This window comes from Colius striatus, chromosome 12 (assembly GCF_028858725.1).
Source record: "Colius striatus isolate bColStr4 chromosome 12, bColStr4.1.hap1, whole genome shotgun sequence".
NCBI classification, from domain to species: domain Eukaryota; kingdom Metazoa; phylum Chordata; class Aves; order Coliiformes; family Coliidae; genus Colius; species Colius striatus.
Window position 1 is genome coordinate 4,156,073 of NC_084770.1, and position 24,564 is coordinate 4,180,636.

The 24,564-nt window shown below is 37.5% G+C and overlaps 1 protein-coding gene across 6 annotated transcripts in view; it reads left to right on the top strand.

The window, feature by feature from the left end:
* The window catches only part of PXYLP1 (2-phosphoxylose phosphatase 1), a 53,063-nt gene extending 35,385 nt beyond the window's left edge, over nucleotides 1–17,678 (top strand). For 5 of the 6 annotated variants that reach the window (XM_062005440.1, XM_062005442.1, XM_062005441.1 and 2 more), the window contains 4 exons: nucleotides 2,995–3,156; nucleotides 4,078–4,204; nucleotides 13,961–14,100; nucleotides 15,366–17,678. In XM_062005440.1, the coding sequence (XP_061861424.1) occupies nucleotides 2,995–3,156; nucleotides 4,078–4,204; nucleotides 13,961–14,100; nucleotides 15,366–16,297 (1,361 nt within the window). In that variant the 3' untranslated portion in view covers nucleotides 16,298–17,678. The remainder of the gene's footprint in view (nucleotides 1–2,994; nucleotides 3,157–4,077; nucleotides 4,205–13,960; nucleotides 14,101–15,365) is intronic. The other variant, XM_062005444.1, reaches the window with a different exon arrangement.
* Nucleotides 17,679–24,564: the final 6,886 nt, after the last annotated feature.

The window sequence follows — 24,564 nt, forward strand, 5'->3', positions numbered from 1 at the left end:
GTAGTTTGCTTGCTTTTGTGACTTTTGGAGCTTTTTCCAAATATATGTTACTTCAAAAAGTAAACCTTACTCATTCTGACAACACTTACTTAGGTGACTGCAGGGTTTTTTACCTTCTTGATAATCTTATAATAATCATAGAATCATAGAATAGTAGGGTTGGAAGGAACCTTTAGATATCATCAAGTCCAACCTCCGTGCAGAAGCAGATCAGCCTAGATCAGGTCGCAGAGGAACATGTCCATGTGGGTCTTAAAGACCTCCAAGGAAGGAGACTGCACAACCCCTCTGGGTTGCGTGTTCCACTGCTCCACCACTCTCACAGTAAAATAGTTTTTTCTTATAATAGAATCTTCTTTGTCCAACCCACAAACAATTTGCATCATTTCAGTTGAATCATAGAATAGTTTGCGTTGGAAGGGATCTTTTAAAGATCATCTAGTTCAATTCCCTTGCCTTGGACAGAGACGTTGTTCACTAGAGCTGCTCCAATATGTTCAGAAATCCAGACAACATGGTTATGTCCCAAATGAATTCAAAGTTAGAACTTCCTTTAGCCCAGTCCCCATCTGAGATACTTGGACGTGTACAGGGTGGTATTATTTTAGTGGGGAAATGCTGTGTCCCTCCTTCTTCCTTGGTATAAGTCAAGCTGATTCACTGCATGGTAAGAGCAATATTTACCAGCGGTTGCTAGGTAATTAATAAATGTAGTTAGCAGCAATGTTTAGAATAGCATAGTTTTTACTAAAGCTTTTTTAAAAATTAATGACATAGAAATGTTCTATCAATGGCTTTTTGAACTTCAATCATGTAATCTGATAATCCTGTAGGACTTTTTTTTTGTATTCTGTTTTTATTATTTTAATATTCTATTTTACTTTCAATATTTTAAATGAGTAGATTCTTAAAGGTTCAGTGCTTCTCCTGGTTCTTAAATTTGTCTGCGAGAGTTGAAGTGTTCACTCAGCTAGTGTGATTAGAAATGGAACTATTTGCAAACAAAATATTTGGCCTTATGAATCATAGACACTTATCTTAATAAGACAATGTATTCATCTGTTGACTGCTGTAGTTAATATTAATAGTCTCAGTGCAAAAATGTGATCTGTTCAGTTTTTTGTAGTTAAAACTGATATAGATAAAAACCCAATTTCCTTGCTTTGCTTTAAAATTGCCCAACTGAATTTTAGCACCAGAGTTCATGGCTGTTACTACTGGGATGTGGTTTCCCTTGTCTTCTGAAACACTAGTGGGTCAAAGCTGAATTGAGTCATGTTACACCCCTGAGTGCTTAAGCTAACTCCCTACCTTTTTGTGAAGTTAAGTGGTGGCAATGTTGTGGATTGCTCTAGAGAAAATTAACAGAAACCTGCAAGCTGTTGCTCCTTACCTATTCTGGCTGGGAAACTTGATCAATATAAATGCTATAATTTCCCATTTATACTTTTTTAGGCAACTAGTATCCTGCAATGCTGTTTCTTTGCAGAGTCCAGCAACTGTTGTAACCCATCCTTAGGTTTAGGATTTATACCCCAAGTACAAATTTGCTGCAAGTCACCTTTAAGCCAGTTACCAACCTCTGATAGATACTGCCAGGAATCCGTGTTACTGCTAAGAGTTTCTTAGTCAGTGGTTTGCAATGTCTTAACAACAATGTGAGTCTCAGGATGGAAAAAGCTAAAAAATGAATCTGACAAATAAATTTTGCAATGGCAGCTGGGCTCTGAGAGTAAAGTGACCAAAGTCAAAATTACAGTGTAATATACTCACCAAGCAGAGTCCCACAGGCAATTGTTTGCAAAATCTGAAACAACTTATGGAAGAGTTTAAAGTCACTGCACTTTGTGGGTATTAGTCACGTCAACAGCACTAACAAGGGTATGGAAAATGCTTGAATTCTGGTTTTGGCAGGCAAAGAGCAACCACAGGAAAGTGTTTGTAGTGTAGTGTATTGTAGAGTTAAAATGAAGAATCTGTGTTATATTAATGGCTTTGTGCTCTTAAGGCCTTTGCGTGTTTCTCATCAGTTTACTGTCTTCATTGGTTTTCTTTGTCCTTGGAACTCTCTGTTGCAGAACAAATTCACCTCTAAAATTCTGCTTCAAAAATTGTCCTCTTAAGACTAATAGGGATAAAAATATTAACACTTTTCCTCCTCATTTTCACCTTTAAATCTGCCCCCATTCAAATATCAGAAAGCACTAATGAAAAAAAACCACTCAATGTGGGCATTTGTTATGACAAGTGTAGTCTTGTAAAGCTTAGAAATTAACTAGTATTTTCACATCAAGGCAAGGTAAAGAGACATTGTCAATACAACTCTTAAATTCAGATATACCTCAGTATGTTTCCACATATTGGAAGACTTAGTGGAGGTGTTTCTGTTAAATTCCCTACTGTTTGTAAGCATTTCTTTGTACTTAATGGTTTTTTGTAGTAGTAGTCTCAGTTACATTTCACAAATATTTCATGTGTGTATGTGTGTGTTTTCTTTAGGTAAGTTAGACTATCTAAATCTGGCAAGGCTGCCAAGTAAGGGTAGGGACTAGTAAGTAAATTTTCTCAATGATCTGTAGTAACATCATCATAATAAGTGTGCTGTGTTTTTTGCTGATGTCCTTCAGCATTGGGTTTAAGTTAAAATAATGAGAGACACCTGGACCTTGTTATGGCCCTTTTCTTCCTATTTCTGCTCTTAGACCTTCATGAGAAACTGACAGAAAAGCACCTTCAAGAAGAGTGCAAAAGGCACAATCTGCCTACAGCCAGATGTAGTTCTGCAGTCTTAGCCAAGCACTGACTTTGCTAAAGAGCTCTCTGAGTTTCCTTTCTTGACCATTTAAATCGTGGAAAATTCACACCAAAGCTTTGTATTGAGGAGTGTCATCCTTTCCTGGAAAGCATAAACTTTGTGCCTGATCAAAAAAAATAGTCATTGTCCTGTATGTCCACCCTTGAGAAGGTATATGATATGTGTTTTGTATCTTTCAGTGCATTTAATCCCAGTAAACCCCATCAGAGAAAATGGGTTGAATCCTAAGAGCCGAAAGAGAATAATGCCTGATTTGCTGACTGAGCCTCCTGCAATAGATCCTGTCTATGAAGCTCATGTTTACTGCAATATTCCCACCATTGCTGAACACAGCATGGAAGGTAAGCTTGCTGAATGCAAACAGCACTCCAGTTGCTCATTTCTGTGTCCTGCTATTGGAAACGGTAAAGTTGTGTCCTGTCAATTCTTTGGTGCCTGGGGGAAAGTGCAGCAAGTGGTTGCTGAATTATGTGAAATCATTCAAAATGTGCCGTCCTTCTTTCTATCTCTTTGTATCCCCTCTGTTGTCTTGATTTTTTGGAAGTGGTTCTGTTTCCACACAATAGTCAGCTGGAGGCCTAAAATTGAAAGGGGTGGGAGAGAATAGATACTTAATGTTTGAATTGTGGTTCGTGTTACAGGTGAGCTGTATTGCAAACACTTGTCTTGGAATTCTGCAAAAAAACCCTCACAAAACAGAAGTAATTAGTTTTGGAAGTCCAAACTATTAGACATAGTCAGCTATTTGGTACATTTGCATTCTTCACCCCATAGTGAAGCAGCAGCAAGTTAGTCGGAATGAATTCCTTCATTAGTGTAACCCACTAATACATCTAACGTTAATTACAAACTAGTATATTGAAAAGCTCCCAATTAGACATGCTGCAAAATCTGTCATTATGGTAGGATCTGGAAGAGAGACATCATAAAAATGGGGTAAACTTGTGTTGGCAGAGTTCAGTGCTTGAATAATGTCTTCTATGGTTGTGAGACTTTACATGTACTCTGGAGAATGCACTAAGCATCTGAGGCTTGTGTAAATTATCTTGCAACTTAAAGTGAAATCTTTCTTCAAACAGTAAGTTACTTTTTATGGGGATTTTTCTTTCATTAGCTGTCAGGCTAATTGTACCTGATTTTTTTCCTTCTAGAAAACAGATGCAGGGGAAAGATTGAGGAAACATTTACTTAACTTTTTTTTTACCTCCTCTTTTTCTTCTTTTTTTTCTTTTCTTTTTTCTTCATTTCTTTCTTCACTTTAGGTCACGCACCCCATTATTTTAAGCTAGTGTCAGTTCAAGTGTTGATCAGACATGGTGATAGGTATCCTCTCTATGCCATTCCCAAGACCAAGAGACCTGACATTGACTGTATGTTGCTGCCTAGCAGGTAAAATTCTTTGTGTTTATCATTACTAAGTGTGTGTTTTGCTTGGTAATTATTTTGTTTCCTCTTCAGGAAACAATTTCTGCAGCTTGAAATATGTTGTGACTTCTGATCTTTGTGTTGTCATGGATTAAAAAACCCACTTTGTATTACTGCTATACAATATTTGCTTGAAACAGAAGCTATTACCTGTTACCAGTTCAGACCAGAAGGCATTCTTGTTATTTCTTTAACAGCAGAAGCAATATAATGAAATAGTTAGATTACCATTCCTCTTGAAAAGGCTTCTACATATTTTCACAATGTGAGTGTAGTGTTTGAGAATGTCTCCTCCATGTCAGCTAAACACATGTCCTTTTGTGTGAGTACAGAAGAGTCTCAGTTTGTCACTAACATAGGAAAATTGATTATTTGTGTTTTATCTTTTTTGATTTTTACTTGGGACAGGTATATGTTGTCAGATTTCTCTTAATGATTTGTGTCAAAGTTCAGGAAAAAAACAGGGGTTGTACGTTTGACTGTTAAAATACAAATGAAACAAAAACTGCAGTTTACTACTTGCAAACTACCCTTTTTCTGTAGATACCACTTGCTGTTTAAAACTATCTCACATAAGGTTTTTTGTTGACTGCCATTTACTTTTCTGTCTCGGTATAGCATACTTCTGTCTAACATCATGTCTTTGTGATTTGCTGATGCTTGCCTTCGTACTTGAGCCAGTTTGCACTTAGCTATGGTCTGAGTTCGTTCTCTTTGTTGAAGAACCTTTCTTTCTTGGTTAGAATTTACTCATTGATAAAGAAGTATGATGTAAAACAGTAGAAACAAACAGTGATGGTGTAAATCACTGACCTTTGACCTAGCTTGCTTGATTACGTACATTTTATTTCCTTTTCAGTAGGATCTATGGTGGGTTTTTTTCACAACTGAAGACTTTCCAGTTGAGCCTACTGAATTCTTACAGTTTAAAGAAAAATGACAATAAAACTATCAGGTGTGTTAGCAAAATATTTAGGCAAATCTGCACCTTCATGCTACTGCCTTCTCAGCAGTGTCAGCTGTGGAGATTTCAGTGACTGAGGGCTGCATCTGCTTTGTGTACCTGCATATATTACTCAGGAAAAGAAGCATAATCTCCCGATCTACTGGTATACAAAGCATTATAGGTACACCAGAAGTATGTCATTTTCCAAAATAACATGAAATGTCATCTATCATAAAGAAATAATGTACTTACCTTTCTGTTGCAGAATTACTTAGAATTGACTTTGCTATAGCACAGGTGCTGAAAGTGTTAATGGCACACTGAAAGTGTTAATGGCACACTGAAAGTGCATTTCTGACTTGAATGTCTGAAATGCATGTTTCATATTTTGATAGATTCATGGGCTGTGTTCCTTAAAATTTTAGTAGCTTCCAGTCATCAGTAGCATTTATGATTTTATCTTCTATATCTGAAATACTCTGTCCATTCAGCTTTTCCTCAGTGGACTTTAAACAAAATCTCTCTGAAGGAGAAGACAGATTATGGTACACTTTTAGGTTTGGGATTAATTTGTCTAGGGCAGTTCCTTTTTAAAAAAAACAACCACTTTTCATACCTGGTGGCAGTTTCTAGCTCAAGTATATTAAAAACCAAACACAGGATGAATGTTGCTAGAGTGACTTGATCTGAAACTAATTGTTTAGATACAGCTTCGTCTCATACTTGTAAAGGTGACAGGAAGCTTGATTAAAATGGCTTGCTCCCTAGATACATATGGTAGTGAACACAGTGGCTGTCAGAAAATGGTCAGCAAATTGGATCTTTCTCTGAAGAACACTGAAATATGTGGCTTTGCTTTTCATATACTTGGCTGCATAGGAGAAATTGCCTTTGTTGTTAGTAATTGTCCCCAAATTTGCAAGGCTTGCAATGCTGTCTTCAGTTTAGTCAGTGTTGTAATGCTATTTGGCATGAGTAATTGGAAAGTAACCGTTACTGCTGAATCAAGCTTCTGCTATGGTATTTGGGGTGACTCTGTGAATCCTTGAAACCACCTTTACTTTTAGCCCATCCCTGTATCTACTGGTTCATAGGAAACATGTAGAGGCTCTGAAGTTATACTTGGGCAACCTTATTTATCTTGCCTATGTTTTGTATGAAGATCTAAACAGAGGGAAATTTACCATTTTTCTCACATATATACACTTCTGTCTATAATATATACAAATATACATACAGAAATGTATTTTATACATTTTAAAGACTAAAGTGAGAAAAAAATAGACACAAAGAATCTGCTTTTTATAGCTAATATATAATTGGGACTTAGAAGATTCAATAACTTGTTTCACTTTTTAGAATGTATCTGTGTACTTACATCTTTTAGATACTTGATACAAGTATAAAAATCAAGAATTGAGCAAAACCATATCCTCCTTTCTTTTTGAAAAGAGACTACCAAAATATTCAATTTTTCTGACTATACTGAAAAAGTTTTATAAATAATAATGGTCTGGGACCTTTTGCATAGTGCATTTTTCTTGTAAAGAACTTCCATCTGCTGTCATATTGGCTGCTTCTTTTCTTTATTTATACTTCAAGTGCTTGTTTTGTCAAAAAGTGGCATTTGTTGGTCTTATCTAGCATACTCCAGAACAAGTTTGAATTCTTCGAGAGGTGCCTGGCCCCAACAGTGTTCTGTGCCTTCTGCAAACTGACTGGCTTTCTGAAATTACATATGCAGCCCTGAGGTGGCAGACAGGAGACCAGACTCCAGATATCTCTGCCATAGAGTTGAGTGGGCAATTAATTTATTTAACAAGATGAAAAATGAATCATTTGCTAAAAGCTATGATAACACTTTTAATGACCTGACTTTAAAGGGTGAGATTATTTTCCACATGAAATACTAAGTAAAGAAATATGATCCAGATTCCTGTTGGAGTTCCTAAAGGCTTTGATCTTGCTCAGTATCTGTCACGTTAAAATGTATGTGAGAGACCTTTATAGCAAAGATGTTAACTGCAAGTGACAATGTTGGATGAGTAGCTGTATTTTTCAATATTCCAGTGCCACGTGAGATCTCGGATTCGTATTTGTCAGAAGCTTTTATAGCTATTTCCACTTCATTTTTAGGCAAGGAATCCAACATGAAGGCCCTAGAGTCAGGATAACTAGCCATGAAAGGCAAGGAAGTAGAGCAGCTTTTGACACTGCTAGCAGAATGACCAAGTCAAGCAGTTAAGAGGACACAGTGTCAGGATACGAGGAGGCCAGCAGTGTAGGTACCCTTGACTTACTAATTTATGAAGCATTGGTGTATAGATGGAACATCCACTACTGTACACAGCCACTAGAGTGAGTGGAGAAGCAAGAAGACCTTGTCTCCTTACATAAAATAGTCTCCTGGCTGACTTTGAAAGGGCAGCAGAAAAATTAGGAGTTGGCTTTGTATCATTCTGTCCAGATGTGTTAAAGCTGACCTTTCTGAATAAAGCTAGAATTGTTGCTGTTTCTGCCATCATTTTGAACAGAAGAACAGTATTTGTTTTAACATGAGGAACCTATTTGCTGTCAGGCTTATATTCCTTTGTGTTGGAAATCTGGTGCTCATCTGCAAATGCATTTACATTGAGGGTATTACAAGGTATATAATCACTGCCTTTGAACTGGAGTTTTCTTGATGCTGTATAATTACGTTGATATGTCTGATTGAAAGTCTGGCTTATTTAAGCTTTCTGGACTTCAGTTTCAGATGAGTATGCTGCTCATATTCAGTCTGTTCTTTATTTGACTTGGCATTCAGCTGATGGAATTCATTAATTAAGCAGATTATGCTACAGCCGCATGGACTTCTAATGGGTATGCAAAATAGCCTTGGGGTCACGCTTTGCTTTTGTGAATTATGGATGTGACATGTAAGTGTGGAATGAGTACAATCAAATGGATTAAATGCTTTAGAGATTTGTTCCATCTAAAACTCTGATTAAAATTATTATTATTTTCATTATTCTGGAAGCAGATTTCCAAAGGGAACTGAATGATATATATGTATTTTTTCCTTTGAGAAAAGTAATTCAGTGATGTTACAAAAATCCTTTCATTGTAGTGTTTGTTTATGGAGGAGGAATAAACTAATATCCCAGTTCTTTTTCCCTTTGTGCCTGAAATTTGTAGTGTCAAAATAAGAAAAAAATAGACAATGTTTCTTCATTGAGTTTGCATGTGAGATAGAGCAGAAATGCATTTTGGAAGATGCTAAAATGATTTCAGAAGACTGTTATAATTTGATAGTATGCTGGGTTAATTAGCATATGCTTTAAGGCATTCTGAGAGGTGTTGATGATAATAATAATAAGCTTAGTAACAAATATTTGAATTTTAGGTTCAATGTGCATGTCTTGAAACTGCCAGAAAAATTAGAGAAAAAAATGTGGGAGAGGCAAGTGTACTGTGAGCTAAAGCAGGTGTGGATTTGACTTAGAGCAAGGTCAAAGCATGTTTCAGAGCAGAATTAGATGAAGGGTCTGCTGACAACTCTTCTGACTTCTCTAAAGGCTCTCTAAAGAGCAGTAAAGTAGACTGGATCACAATAGAGTTTGTTGTAAAAGTATAAAAGCTGTAAGAACATTATGAGTGAGTAAGCCCAACAGTACTGATGCTGCCTTAAGGATATCTTGCAGAGTACAATAATCTGCTACTGACTCTTTCCATTTATTTGCCTTCTAAAAAGAAAACACTAAAGTTCTTTGATCTTACCTCTTTATCTACTTGAACTTCACAGAAAACACGTTATTTTTACTTGAAGTTATAAAACTATTTTTTGCATTTTAAGTGAAGAGGAAAGGGACTTGCTTTTTGCACACTTAGCAGATGGGATCTGGTATTACATGTTCAGTAATGTTCATTTGTCAGAAACTTAGGGTGTGCCTGGTGTGCTGACGTTTACTTAGTGACACACTACAACTCCTTGCGAGAAGTTTGGACCTCTTAGCTTTTACAAATTCTGTATTTACTAACAAAAGTGACATTTGCATAGACAGATGCCTTTTGGGAAGAAAAAAGAAAACCCAGTATCTCATTTATATTAATGTCCACCTCCAAGTTTCTTCCTGAGGCATATATATTTCCTGCAGAGCTTTAAAATGCTATGGGAAGACAATACTTTACACTAGCAGAGATAAGATGAATAGGTTGGACTAGATGATCTCTAGAGGTCCCTTCCAACCCCTACTATTCTGTGAAAAAAGTTTACCTCTCCTTAATTCTGTGAAGCACTCATTATCTGCTCTTAGTTTTCTCCTTGATTAAATGTTCAATTTTAGCTTTTAAAGAAATGACTTTTTCTATTTGACCTAAGTAATTAAATATTTCTTCCATCGTAGTTTCAGTCATAACCCTGACCAACATATTATTTTTGTCTGTAGCCTTTCATATGATGGTGAAGATACGTTATTTATACCACTCTTGAGTTTTTATGTACATAGACATTATTAAACTGTAGTCATTTGTAATCTTGTCAAGATAATGTCTTTCCACATCTGTTTCTTGCACTCTCTACTTCATCCTAATCTTAGTAAGTTGGCAATTTTTGCAGATATGTTGTTTCAAATTTGTAGATCGTTCAAAAGTATTCAGTTGAATGAGTCAGAGGACAGACTGAATGCTGTGATTTGTTGACCATTAGGTCTGTTGAAGGAAAAAAAACCTTGTATGTCATTTTGCAGCATACATAGTAGAAATAAGGCAGTAGTTTAGTCGTCCGATCACTTTGATAGCAAAGAACATTAAAGGAGTCTCAGCCTGTTCTTATCAAGGAATTAATTTTGACCAAAAATATTCCTGAAATTCATGAACATAAGCATTGAGAGGTGGGGAATTTTTACCAAAATAAACCTTGTTGGCTCTGATTTGCAAGTTAAGTCTAAAGCAGGAACAAAACTCTGATCTGATCTGATTTCTAGTGATGTTTTAATTATTTCATAAACTCAGATTCTGTTCACAAGGATCACTAGGGAAGTAAATGTCTCACCAATAGACAATAGAAATCAATAGCAATGTTCCCCTTAGTGGTCCTGAGACAAGTAGCCGTGAGAAGTAAGGATGATTTTCTTCTTCCCAGCAATGGTCTTCATATTTTGATACTTTATTATTGTTTTCATTTTTAACAAAGGCAATTCTCTCAAAGATCTGATCTCTTGCTGAAAGAGACTTCCACACACTCAAAAAGTCTGAGGTACACTCTGTCCCAGGGCAGAAAGCCCCACTGTCTCCTGTAACAGTTCCCAAATACTGTCTTTGAAGTCCTAAATTCAATTAGTCTCATGGGGGTGGAGTGCAAAAATGTCCTATAACAAAATTTCTGTGCTGATATGCAAGATTTGAAGCTTCACTGTGTAATATGTTTGAACTTAAATGTTGAGCTGCGTGAATCACATTTCATACCTTTGCACATATAGAATAGGTGCAAGGAATGGATTTTCTTGCATGTTTCTGACACACTGTTTTGTGCTGTTATGGCTAAGCCATCCAAAATCTACCAGCAGATTTTCTGAGGTATTATATGCATATACTTTAGTACTGACTGTCTTACTTTGCTGTGGCAACTCAGAACCACCAGCAAGCTGGTGTTTCCTTCTCATTAAAAAATGGAAAACTGAAATCAAACCCCATCCATGTTTTTGCATCTAAACTCTTCAAGGAAAGGAAGAATTTTATTGAAGGATTTTTCTGGCAGAAGCTCTGTTGCTGGCAGAAACCCACCTATAGTTCAAATAGTTGCACAGTGTGACTTTTTTTGTGTACACTGGTTACTGTGTAGCAATAAAGTGGTGACATTTTGATATTAAAGCTTTCCAAGACCTTTACAAAGAAGATATTTAAATGTTAAGTAAGGATTTAAATATAGGTCCATTTTAATACTGATGCAGGAAAACTACAGTGTTAAATCTGGGATCTGTTAGCCAAGTGTTTCGTTTCTAAATAACAAAAAGATAATCTGAATTCATTGTCTGAGGGAAAAGAAGCATCCTCAGCTTTGTTGTTATTTAGTTATTTCTGTTATTATTTGTTGTATTAATACATTCCTCAGATGTCATATTGTCCAGCAAATCACAGAGAGGTATTTCTTTAACCCATTTTTGTTTTCTGTTTATCTTTGTAGAAATAAGATTTTAAGGATATTTCAATCATTTCAACTATACAACTGAGTAATTTTCTTTGCTTCCTGCTCAAACAGTCCCAGCAGTCTTAGCTGTGTTGCCTAGCTACTCCATCTCCTGCGGCATCTGTAAATTGTCCAATTCAACAGAACGACTCATATTCTAAGTAAAAGAGAAATCTTTGGGTGGAGAGGGGGGAATCATTTGTTAGCTGGTAGCCTGAGCAATGCTTTAAATTTTGCTGTTGAGAAAAATAAGTTTTGAATTGCTCAGTTGTATGGAGTTAATTAGGCAAATGGCTGCTGTGTTCAGTGTTTGTCTATATACATGGGGATCACATTCAGGATAAAACTGTATTATAGCCTGAGATATCAATTCCCTTCACACAGAATGGCTTTTATTTCTGTTGTTTGGGTTTTACTTTTTTCTTCCACTGAAATATATTTGACAAGTAGTAAGCTTTGAATTCCTACTCAGAAATACATCTAATAGTTATATTTCTTAATTCACTTCCCTAAGCATGTGCTGAAGTTGTGCTCACATTAAAAGCAATGTAATCCAAGGTTAAGTAACTTGCATCTACATATGTACATGAAGAGCTATATTGATACATTGAAACATAATTTTATCAATTATACATTTCATTATTTTATCTTGGGTGATAGTTTATCTTGCCTCACCTTTTTTAGATAAATCTTTTTGCAAAGCGTGGATACTTTACTTTCCTCTTTCCTTTCTTCCTTCTCACAAGTGATTGCTGACAATTTTGTCAGTATGGGTTTGATGCTGTTAGAATTCAGGTTATTATAAGCAAAGCAGCAAAAGAAGCAGAATGAATAAAGCAGTTCTTATAGTTTTCTTGAACATATTTGAACATTTGTTGAACATGCATTTGCGTAACTTGCTAATTAAGTAAACAGAGTTTAAGGAAAGTGATGATTGACAATTGATTCATGGATGGAGTTTAAAGTGCAAGATTTAGAGAACTGGTAGTTCATAAAAAGCTGTTTGCTAATGGTCTTAATTGAATTTTCTCAACTTAATTCTTTCATTTTTAGGTTAAACTGCTGAGCTGTGAAAATAGTGAAATGTACAAAAAGTTCTGTTTGAAACTCACATCTGGAACTGGATTAAGCTTTCTAATGTGTGCTTGGTACAGCAGGAAGCTTCCACAGTGTTAAAAAGGAACAAAGCTTTTTTTTTATGTACCTTTGCCTCTGAAATATTAATCTTCATTGTCTTGTTAAATATATAATATAGAGAAGCAGCAGTGGATTTAGCATGTTATCATTTCATTGGTTTTCCTTTCAATTTGAAGTAAAAATGAAAAAAATCCTGTGCTATTTTTCTCTCATTTTGCTCTGTCTCTTTTTAAGTTTTTTCTTACTGGATGTTTATACTGTTATTTATTGTAATATTTTCCTGCAAGATTTGCTTTTTTCTTTACTGAAGATCAATTAACTCCTGGAAAATTCAAGTTCTATAAAATTATGTGACAATGAGCTACTTTTCTATTGACAGAGGCATTGATTCTTATGAGACCTGCTGGGTATGCATGCTGTGAGAGTAGCTCTGCTTTCTCATTTAAGAGTTTCTCAGTTGGCACTTCTATGTAAGCATGAAGGTCTTTGTCCCAGTAAACTTCGATTCCATGTGCTTATTCATTCTTTAGTAGGGCTTTTACTCCCTCCTGTGGTTCCTGCAACTCTGGAAGATTTTTTTTTTATGAGGTTTTTGTATCAAACAGTTTGTCATCCTAGCAAAGTGTAAATGTGAACAAACACAAACTCTCTTGATGTTCTGTGACCAAATTTATCCTTGTAATTTGTGGTTTTTTTTTTTTTTTCTTTTGTGAATAACATAAAAAATATTTATGGTATTCAGGCTGAAAGTATTTGGAATTTGCAGAACAGTTAGATCTAAGCATCCTTTCTCTGACTTGAATTCAGTTTTGGTGAGTTAACCTAGACTGTTTTGTGAATATCTCTCTTCCAGTTGTATTCATTGTGGAGGTATGTTACCTGTTTAAGTGTCTAGCAGTATTCTACTCTTTCTTCCTGGGTAATAGTACAATGTCCAAAACAATGACTTCCAATTTTAATGAGGCCACTGGATACTATTTTCTGACTACTGCTAAATTGAGGCTACGTTTACTATTTGATTTGAAGCCTGAAGTCATTAGAAATAAGAGAAATTAGATTGTAGTCTACATTGTGTGTTAGAAAACTTGAGAATTCCTTCAAGACCACACACTTAATGTTAGTGCCTCTGGCTGTGGCATTAAACTGCAATGGTACTTCAGAAACTGGCCAAGAGTATTTTTTTGGGAGAGATTGCTTTTTTTAAAATTCACAACAGTATTAGTGGTTGTGTTCAAAAAACCCAAAAATCTTTCCAAATTACTTACCAAAAACTACCATAGTTTTAACACAACAAGACATCAGTTTCCCTAGGTTTCTTTTGCATACATGCAAGCAGTATGAGCAGTCGTCTCAGTGGGAAATAATTGCTCACCGTGAAATTTCTGAGCTGACATACTCAGAATACTTGACTCTATTGAGCTCTTTTCCCATATGCTTTTGTAAGTGTTCACATTCTGCTTTACCTCTCTAGGAGACCTTCTCATCCTCAGCTTGAAGCTTTCATTAAACATATGTCCAAAGGATCTGCAGCCCAAATGGATGGTTCCTTAAGCAGCCTGCCTCGTTACCCTAGTCATTCTTTGTGTGAAATGGGAGAGCTTACACAGACAGGTGAGCTTCCATAGCAGCTTTATCACTTTCTTCTGCTCTGTTAAATAGTCTTCAAGAAGAGACATCTTCCATTTTTCTTTATATTGAAATAAATCCTTTTTTATGGGAAGCTAATAATTTTTGTCGTGGCCTAGGTTATGCTGGAGTGTGAATCAAGTGTTAGACTCTTGATCACTCTTGGCATCTTTTAACTTTATAACAGTCAGACCACCTTTCCTTTATGTTGCTCCACACTACAAAATTGCTTTGTCACCCTTATGAAAAATGACATTGCTCAGTCTCTCCTCAGGAAGATCTCGTAGTCTGTGGCTGATTGGTTTGTAATTCAGAATGGCCCTAGAGCTGAAGAACAATCATTAGTTGCCAGTTTTCACTTGTGATGCTTCTACTGTGTCCCCTTCAAGAGCCTCAGATGTAACAAATTCCTAGCTCCATAACAGAACTCTTGCTAATGCAGAACATTGTGTGGGAAACTGGATTCATCTCTGCATACAGCTTGGAACTGAGCTAGTATTTTGGGACTCCTATTGTGTGTAGCAAGTTCTATAGATTTTCAAGTGCATTAAAGATTTGTGCCTGTTGCTTTGCTGCTGTGGGAGGATAACAAAAGCAAAGTGAATTTTGGAGAAAAGATTTTGGCATGTGAGAAGAACCCTCACCCTCGTCCTCTCCAGATGGATAAAAGCAGATCATTAATGTCAGAATTATCAAACAGTCTGGGTACTTCCAGAAGGAAAATGGAGAAGGAAGTTTGATGTGATTGCCACACCTCACCAGTCTGTTTTGTGAATTTATACACCGATGTACATTCTGTGTATTAGTTTCCTGACTGCTGGTAGTTTTATTGGCTGCATAAATTTGCAGGGATCACAGCATCCACCACCTCTCTGAAAACTTGACTTGGATGCATTTTGAATCCATCTTCATACCCATCTTACTTTTATAATCATGTTAGACTCAATCTATGTCTCTGCTCCAAAGAACAAATATTAAACCACTGAGGTTTTAAATTTCATGGGATGAACTTTTCCTATCTATATATCTCAGTTTAGCTCCTAGAATCTGCAAGATACTGAAGAATAGCAAGTATCTCACATTTCATTCAGTTTTCCTGATATTCAAGCACAGATGAAGCTCACTTTTGAAGTTCCTAACCTTTTAACTAGCTGTTCATTTATCACTAAGACTGATACACGGGTACTTTGTTTTCTCCAAAACTGAGATAATAATCCTGTGTTGTAACTTGTTTAAAATCTCTCTTTCAGGGGTTGTGCAGCACTTGCGGAATGGGCAACTATTACGAGAAATTTACATAAACAAACATAAACTGCTTCTGAGTAACTGGACAGCAAAACAGCTGTACTTGGAGACAACAGGAAAAAGTCGAACCCTGCAGAGTGCATTGGCGCTGCTCTACACCTTTTTGCCAGATTTCGACTGGAGGAAAATTAACATGAGGCATCAGTGGAGCACCATTTTTTGCTCTGGAAGCTGCGACTGTCCGATGCGAAACCACTACCTAGAAGAGGAACAGCGCAGACAGTACAGTTTACGGGTGAAAAACAATGATTTGGAGAAAATATATGTGGATATGGCAAAGATTGTAGGCATTCCCACCAGGCAGCTGAGAGCTTCCAACCCAATAGACTCTCTCTTGTGCTATTTTTGCCACAATGTCAGTTTTCCGTGTACCAAAACTGGATGCATTGGTATGGAACACTTCAAAGTAATCAAAAGACATCAGTTGGAGGATGAGAGAGAAAGACAGGAAAAGAAACTTTATTTCTTGTATGCAGTACTGGCTACTCATCCACTCCTCAACCAGACTGTTAACCGGCTGCAGCGTATTGCAGAAGGCAAGAAAGAAGAAGTATTTGTTCTTTACTCTGCACATGATGTCACGTTGTCACCTGTTCTCAGTGCCTTGGGCGTTACAGAGGCCAGATTTCCTAGATTTGCTGCCAGATTAGTTTTTGAGCTTTGGCAGGATGGGAAGAGACCCAAAGAACACTTTATCCGCATCCTGTACAACGGTGCTGATGTCACATTCCAGACCTCGTTTTGCAAGGATTATTATAAACGTTCCAGCAAGCCAATGTGCCCACTAGAAAAATTTGTCAGCTTTGTCAAGAGGGATATGTTCTTAATTTTTAACAGCACTAGTTATTATGATGCATGTCGTAGAAGACCACTGTAGGGACCGTGAAAAAGAAGCAATGTTAACTCATGTGTCAGTAAAAGTCTGTTCTGGTTGAGGCACAGCTCAGTTTTGTTATTTCTTGTACTTGGATGTACGAGTACAAAAGGATATTGCTTGAAACATTCTTGAAATAGTTTCATTCAGACTGCATATGGTCTCCAGTAGAAGAAGAGTACTGAGGGAATGTTATGGGTACATGTATGCTCACATCTGTGATGACAAATCACAGGGGCTACTGTAACCTGTAGGTCGCTTGAGAAAGAGAAAGCATAGACTTTGTTTCTCTGTAGTCCAGAGCAATGCTTTGATCCCGTAAGTGTAAAACAAAAACCTTTTATTTTTTCACCATCATCTCACAGTCATTTTAAGCAGTTTGTATCAAGGTCTTTATGAATTCCAGATATCTCCGGTAAACCATTTGTAAGGAATTCTCGAAGTTCACTAGTAAAAAAGAAGCTTTCTCGTGTTTAGAGGCAATTCTTTGAAGCAAAGTGCATGTGTGTATCTGTGCATACTTACCTGAGCATGTACAACCAACCATGTGCCTTTTTCACCTCACAGACCTATAAATACTTGGTTACTGGTGCCATTGCCAGAGAAGGGTATACTGGAAAATAGATACAAAACTGTATTCCTTGATCGCACTTTCAGCACTTTGAATAGTTCAAAAACAGTCTAGAAATAAGTAAAGGTCATGTGACAGTAACTTAGATAGCAAACACTAATGTTACCAATGAGCCTGAGTGGGAAATTAGGACTAGAAATCAGTTTTATGGTGAAGTGTTGGACTCTTTCCTGTTGTGAATGTGTTCAAGCTGTTGTGCTGTGGAACAAATCGGTGTTTTAGGAATTTGATATAGTGACTGTTTGAGACAGCTTGACTAAACACTATGAAAATTTTGTAGCTGGGTTAGTATTTTTATGGGCTAGGAAGTTCTTATTTTGTAAGATCAGCCTTGTACATATTGTACTGTGTATATTTATAACACAGTAGATCTTTCTTACTTGTTTAGTTTGTAAAGGCTTGTGAAGCTCACTTTTAGACTTTTTTCCCCTTGATCAGGATGTTTAGACTTTAAGAACAAACTGTCTTTTATGGGTAACTTGAACAATGAGTAGGTATGAAAACTTGTACTTCAGACTGCTTTCAACTCTCTAGGAGTGGTAAATTGAGAACCAATTTTTAATAGAACTCTTAGAAATTTTGTAATGGTGGAGATTTTTTACACCTCTAGAAATACTTCAGTGTGTGACTTGTGACTCAGTGGTGCTAGTTTGTCAAAGAAAACAAAACTCAGCATAAGTTCTCTCACTGTTGGCATTCCACTCTCTGTTTTCAATGCTGCATTTGACCATGTTTCTTGAAATAAAATTTTGGAGACTCTTTGTATACCTGTGTGATAAGTTTATTCTGACTTCCTTAGCTGTTTGCAATAGCAAGGTAAGTGTGTGTTGTTACTTTGCTTCTTGCATTAATAACTTTTGCACTTACTATGTTCTGGTTCCTAGTCTGAGGTGGAGCAGGTAAGCATTTAATGAATAATGAAATAGAAATCATGATAAAAAATTTGAGGCCTTTATACCAGATAAGGATACATAACTTCTGGAAACATGGGTAAGAAACACCACAACCTCCCTTGCAACCTGTGCCAGTACTCACATTAAACAAGAGAAAGCTTCTTTATGTTTAAATGGAACCCCCTGTGCTTCAGTGGCTTGTGCCACTGCTTCTTTTCCTGTCACTAGGCACCACTGAAAGATCCCTCTTATTTACATCCTCCCCTCAGGTATTTATACACATTGTTCCATAGGGCTCAGTGTAGGGGCCTGGTCTGTTTAACGTCTTTATCAGTCATGTGGATGAGGGGATCAAGTGAACCCTCAGTAAGTTTACTGATGACACCAAGGTGGCCAGGAACATAGATGTGCTTGAGGGCAAGAAGGCTCTTCAGAGGGACCTGGACAGGCTTGATCAATGAGCTGAGGGCAATTGTATGAGGTTTAACAAGGCCAAGTGCTGGGTCCTGCACTTGGGCCACAACAACCCCAGGCAACGTTACAGGCTTGAGGCAATTAGTGATTGAGGCAACACCTCTGTGAATAACATATTTGAGAAGGAGAAGTTGCTGTACAGTTGCTAAATGGCACTAACAGCAGCAGAAGTGAGAATGTGAGAATAACATCTCCACAGACACCAAGGTTAGTGGAGGAGGGAGAGGAGGTGCCCAGGCACTAGAAAAGAGATTCCCTTGTGACCTATGGTGCAGCCCATGGTGAGGCAGCTGTCCCTGTGCAGTCCACGGAGGTCCACAGGGATCCTGTGAGAGGACCTGTTCTGGAGCAGTGTGTGAAGAACTGCAGCCCATGGGAAGGACCCATGTTGGACAAGTTTGTGAAGGACTGTCCCATGGGAAGGACCCCACACTGCAGCAGCAGGAAGTGTGAGTTCTCAGTTGCCCCTGAGAAGAAGCAGCGACAAAGTCTGTAATGAACTGATTGTAAACCTCATCCCGTGTGCTGCTGGGATGGAGGAGGGAGGGTCCTGGGAAGACTGCTCTGTTCTGATGGTTCATCGATAAATAAAACCATTTCTCCCCACGTATCTCTCGACTCACAAACCTCTCATTATATTTCTCTCTCCCCTGTCCAGTTTTGGAGGGCAAGTAATAGAACGACTTGGTGGGCATCTGGCATCCAGCCAGGGCAAAAACACTGCAACACAGTATTTAGGAACTGATCTTTAAACATGCTGAGTACTTTTAGTGAAAGTGTAATGTTTCCTCGTAAAATTCAGGTTGTCACTGCAGTGCTGATGTGCAATTTCCACCCCTCTCTCCCGTCCCCCCACTCCCCCCCCATCCTCCTGCCGTTTCAGTTGATAGGTATAATAGCTTTAGTTTCGAATGCCTCCTGAACATTATGAATGCCAAATAGCTTGGTTTGAGCTGTCGTTGTCTATTTTTGTATTTGGAAGTGGTTGAGAAGGCATCTAAATTCGGGTGCTTTGGGTATTCGGGTGCAAAGTAGTACAGAAAAAAGTTTCCCTTTGAAAATGCTGAAAGAGATTTGAAGGAAGAAGTAGGATGCCCTCTTGTGGTGTTTTTATGTTGTGCTAAAATGGGTTTACGTGAACTGACCTGGAAAAAAAACCCCAGTGCCTTTGCTCTGAAATTGCAGCACTGTGGAAAAGTAGAGTTAAAACCAGGGAAACTGTAGATAGATTTTATCCTTTTTGTATCCTCATTTCTTTTCTTTTCCCCCAGAGGCTGCATTTTCCGTGGTTTAAGTGAATGTTGGATGTATGGAAAAAGAGAGTGTAAAACTTTGATACTTGACTGAATCTGGTCTTTTGTTCTTTTTAACACAGAAGTGAAATTTCCTTGTAATCACACCCAGCATTTGTTTGAGGAGAGGTCTCCCTTGGTAACTTTTGAACCTCAGTTGATTTCAACTGCATTTGACAGGAATGTAGAAGTCACCAAGTCCTACAGATTTTGTGACAAGATATGACCAGGTGGAGCAAAGAGGTCCTCCAGTTGACCTATCTGTAAGGGAAGTTAAAGCATGTTCTGAAGACACTGAAAGCGATCAGAGATGAGATAAAAATGCACAGACATCAAGCTTCTGAAATCCAAGCTTCTTAAATTTCTTTGTTTTTCTCCATCAATAGATGTTTATCCACAAAGGTATTGCAAAGAAGCATTTCCAGATTGGTGTCTGTAGTCTCAGCTAGCTGATCTGCTCTGGAAAGTGTCTGTAGGGAGAGCAGGTACGCGAGCTCCAAATAATTTCTTTGACATGACAGTCTGCTTTCTTGGTGTCAAGAGAAGATGCAATTTCAAACAAGTCTTGCTGGAAGTGGTAACATGATATTTGCTTTAAAAAATGAGACATGCCATCCACCTGTTGGACACTCAGTAGAGTCAAATGAGCACAGCTGTGAATTGAACTTTGAATAGGTTCACCTGCACCCCAGTTAAAAACCCTGAACTCATTCCAGTGTGTAATGCTCTGAGAAGAGGATTCCTTTGTTATTTTACTGACCATTGAAATTGCCAGGTGAGTGAGGAAAAGTTAATTAAAAAAGAGTGGCTAGAGCAAAATGTTTTTATTAATTCAAGTTCTAGAGGCTTTTTTCAAGAAGCAGGGAAAGGAGTTTTAACCTTAGTGTTCTGATGAAATTCCAGACTCCATCATTACATTGGCTCTGAACTCCATCTGCAGTTTTGGTGTAAAAAGCTGTTCTGCTTCCAGCTGTAGCCTGCTGTGCAGCTATACTGCTCAGCTATACAAACAGGTACTAGAGTTCATCTGGGAAGTAAATGATAATATAATGTCTGTAATTTATACAGTACTTAGTTGCATTTTAAAAGCTACTTCAGGACTTTTTAGGATAAAATACCCAGCAGAAATGAGATAGTATTTGAAGAGAGACTTTTTATCCACCTGGTTAATGATGTGTTTAACTTTTAGGGGATGCTATATGTTTATGGTTAATTGTGTATTTTACTGAAGTTTAAAGCATAAATTTTATGATCAATATACACACACATCAATCCAGTGTCCTAGAACTTTAGGTCAACTCTTCTTGCAAATGTAGATCAGCAAAAAAGGTCTTATACATTCGATAGACAATCTGTGATACACATTTCAGAGTGGCTACTGAGTTCTGTTTTCTGATCGGGTCCGTATTAGCTCTGAAGAATGTGCTCCTGTTGCACAATTATCTTGCATAGAACGGCATTAATCTTCTATTTTGAGGAGAGACAGTAAAAAAAGTGGAATGATGTCAAGCATGTGCCGTCTCTCATAAGAACTGTAAATAGACAATACCCAGATTCTGTCATTTTGTTGGTTATGGTGGAAGAGGGCTGGTCTGTGTGGTGCTCTGCTGAGAGGCTGCTTGACTTTACCAACTTTTTACAGTTTTTTTGGAGGATTTTTCTTGAAGGAGACTGTTTGTAATCTATGATGCAAAGTTAAGAGATTTTCATTACTTTCTTATAAGTAAGTGTTCACTGTCCTGTGGAAAGGGATTTACATATTGAGTACTACTCCTAATACAGCAATGCAGAGCAATCACACATCTATAAACCTGTGTTTTGGCTTTTTCCTGGATGTGAAATGTTACAGACCTCATGATGTTCTTGTGTGTGACTCAAAATATATCCTGTTGCCTTGGACTGATAGTAGTTTACTCTGTTGGTAGTTCTCCATTAATCCAATCTGTATGATGATGAGAATGATAATTTGAGTTCCCTACTTATCTTTGCCTTTTTAAATGTGTTTGTGTTTTCAATCATGAGACTGCCTGATGAGAGTGGCTCCCACTGCCATAACACCAGTGTGTGTGATCTGTGAGATGAGTTTTTTTGCTAAAGTGAACTCTGCAAAGTACTTTAACTAGATAGTGAAAGAAAACTTTTCTGTCTGATTCTCACCAGAACCTCAGCTATTTCCCCTAGAGCCAGTTTGATGCTATAACATCTATAGCACAGGAGCATCTTTGAAGTGGTTGTATTTAATTTGCATCTTGCCTTTCTGATTGTAGCACCAGAGGTATCATGTCATTAAGCTCCATTCTTACTGTTTATAGACAAAATCACTCACTCTTAGGCTAGCACTTACATGAGCAAATAGCGAGAACTTTATTTATGTTTTTATAAAGCCCAAGCTGTAATTGAATGTAAAACTGTTCAAAGCAACTGGAATGCAACTCCTGAATTTAATCAGGACTTCAATGTATATTCATGTAATTCTTGCTCCTTCCTTAAAGTAATTCTGTTAATGCTTGTCTAAGAAACCACTGTGGGTGTCAGTATGAGGAGGGAGAGAGTAAATAATTTCAGTAGAATTGCTGTCCCTGTAAGATGATGCTCAGTGTGAAATGACAGCTTCAGTCTACAGGCAATGATTCAGTGTTCAAGTAACTTGATGGAGGGAGTATTTTCCACTTTGTCTTGGGCACTGAGAACATTTGAGCTTTTGGGAATGCTCTCTGTAGACTTTCTAAGGGCTGCAATGACTTTCTAGGTGCTGCTTCCTCCCTGCCCTGAGGTAAACAGTGACTGAATCCTCCTTCAGTCGTGAGGCATAATCCCCCCTTGATCCAACATAGCCTGAGTAGTGTGCTGCTGCTCTCTTGTTCTGCTGACTGTTTCTAAACCAGGCTACAAACCGAAAGTGGTACCTGGTGTTTGATGATTTGTGTGTTATTAAGAAGTTGTCATAGCACAGGAGGCTCGCCAAATGAGAGAAACATGTTACCAATGTCAAGTGAAATTCAAAATCCACATCAGTGAGCACATTGAGCTGTGACTTGCTGTCTTCCTCTTCTCATTCTTTTTTTTGGTTTGTTTTCTGCATTTGCTTAAGGTACAAATCAGCAGTGTCCAGGTCAGAAACTTCACTGAGAGCACTGCAGGTAGCATAGCAGCCAGCCACCTCAGGGTGTAAAAATGAATCACCTGGGTATTCCACGATATCATAGAAGACATTGTTGCCAATGAAAATATGACCTGTGGAGGCCAGGATGTGTTTCTGGAAGCATCCTACTTGCAGTTTTTTTGTTTTTGAAGCCTATAGTCAGGAACTTGGGTTTTGTCACACTTAGTCCTGGTTACTGGAACCACAAATTACTGCTGCTCTATTTGCCGCCTTTTAAAAAGCAATTAATCCACCAAAAATAGCATACTGATGATTATTTTAAGATTGCAGGCATCCTTTTAAGAAGTTCCTAAGGTTACCTTCTACAAATTATGCAGATGAGATATGAATGGGTCAGTGAGAATTACCATAATCCATAAAGGTATTAAACCAGATCATTGTGAAGAGTGGGAAGAGTGTAGGACTCAGACCAAACGAAATGACTCTGTGTTCCAGTCTGAGCTATTTCATTTTTTAACTTTAGGAGCTGGCCACCTTAAGGGTGATACCCTGCTAGGCTCAAAGTGACACATTTGAAATGTAGGCAGTTGGTCAAATAATGGGATCCCTCTTATGGAAGATCTGAATTTGAGTCAATTCATTTGATGACCAGTTTAGACTGTGGATTCTTCTCCTCTGAGTCTAATAGAGCCTAACACTGTTAATTGTGAAATCTACTTTTTTCTGAAGATTACTGTATGTAACAGTGTCTTTGTCAGTCCTGGGAAGAATCTTGTGTATATCAAGGCATTCCTAATTATTGTCATTATGTCAAGATTTGTTGTGCCTGTTTGGTTTCAGACCTCAGGAATATCACTAGTTTCCTGTCTTTCAATTGAAGCAGTAGGGATACTGTCTGTTTCTCCATAGGAGGGGTGTCCTGTTGCTGCAGGCCAGAAAGAACTTAGAAGCTCAGGGCTTACATACACTTTAGTCCACTTTTGTCTACTTTTCTCCATGCTATCTCTTAGCCAAAAATAGCATGAAGAAGTGGAGACAGTAAATCCTACTGAAAGAATAATGTCTTTGAAAAGCTTGATGAAAAGCCTGTGTGTATGACTCTTTCACTCAACTTCCAGGAAGTTGAGATGAGACCTGTTAATTGAGCATAGAACCTATCTTGAATGCACTGGGGGCTATTGTACCTATCACAATTCTTTCCCCTTTTCTGTTTATGTAACAATCTATTGTATATGATGCATTCTAACTCCTTACTGAAATCTAGCATCTGATTTGTTTCCCATGTTTCCATTGTTGTCTGGTTTTCTTTGCAGAAACAAGGTGTGTTCAGTATAGCATCTACTATATTATATACACCTACACTGTGAAATATTTTTATTTGATTTTAGCTCCTTTTTCAACATGAAAGCAGCAAGATGCCTTTTTTACTCTTTTCTCTTTAAATAGTGACTCCTTATTCAAATACATGGCAGCTTGAATGAAAATTTGCATGAGACTGTAGAAATCAGTCTAGCTGATGGTTATGAAACAAATGTGTACAAAATTTTTCTGGGACTACAAGTTTTTTGTTATAGTTTCAGTTGTTATTGGTTGTTATTGCTCTTCCAATATCTGGCCTCTGAAGAATAAGAAAAAGAATAAGCAGAGAGAAGATCAATACCAGGAAAATTAACTTCTAATATAAGATGACAGCTTGACAGTGAACATATTTGACATGAATTGCAAATTCAGCAAAGAATGGAAACCGTAATCTGATTTTTTTTCCTGATTCTGTGTTGTTCTTTTATGAATACTTTATATGCACTAACACTATTTGTGTCACAGGAGCCTTAATGTAATTGATATTATATTGCAAAAGCATTCTCTGTGCTTTAAAT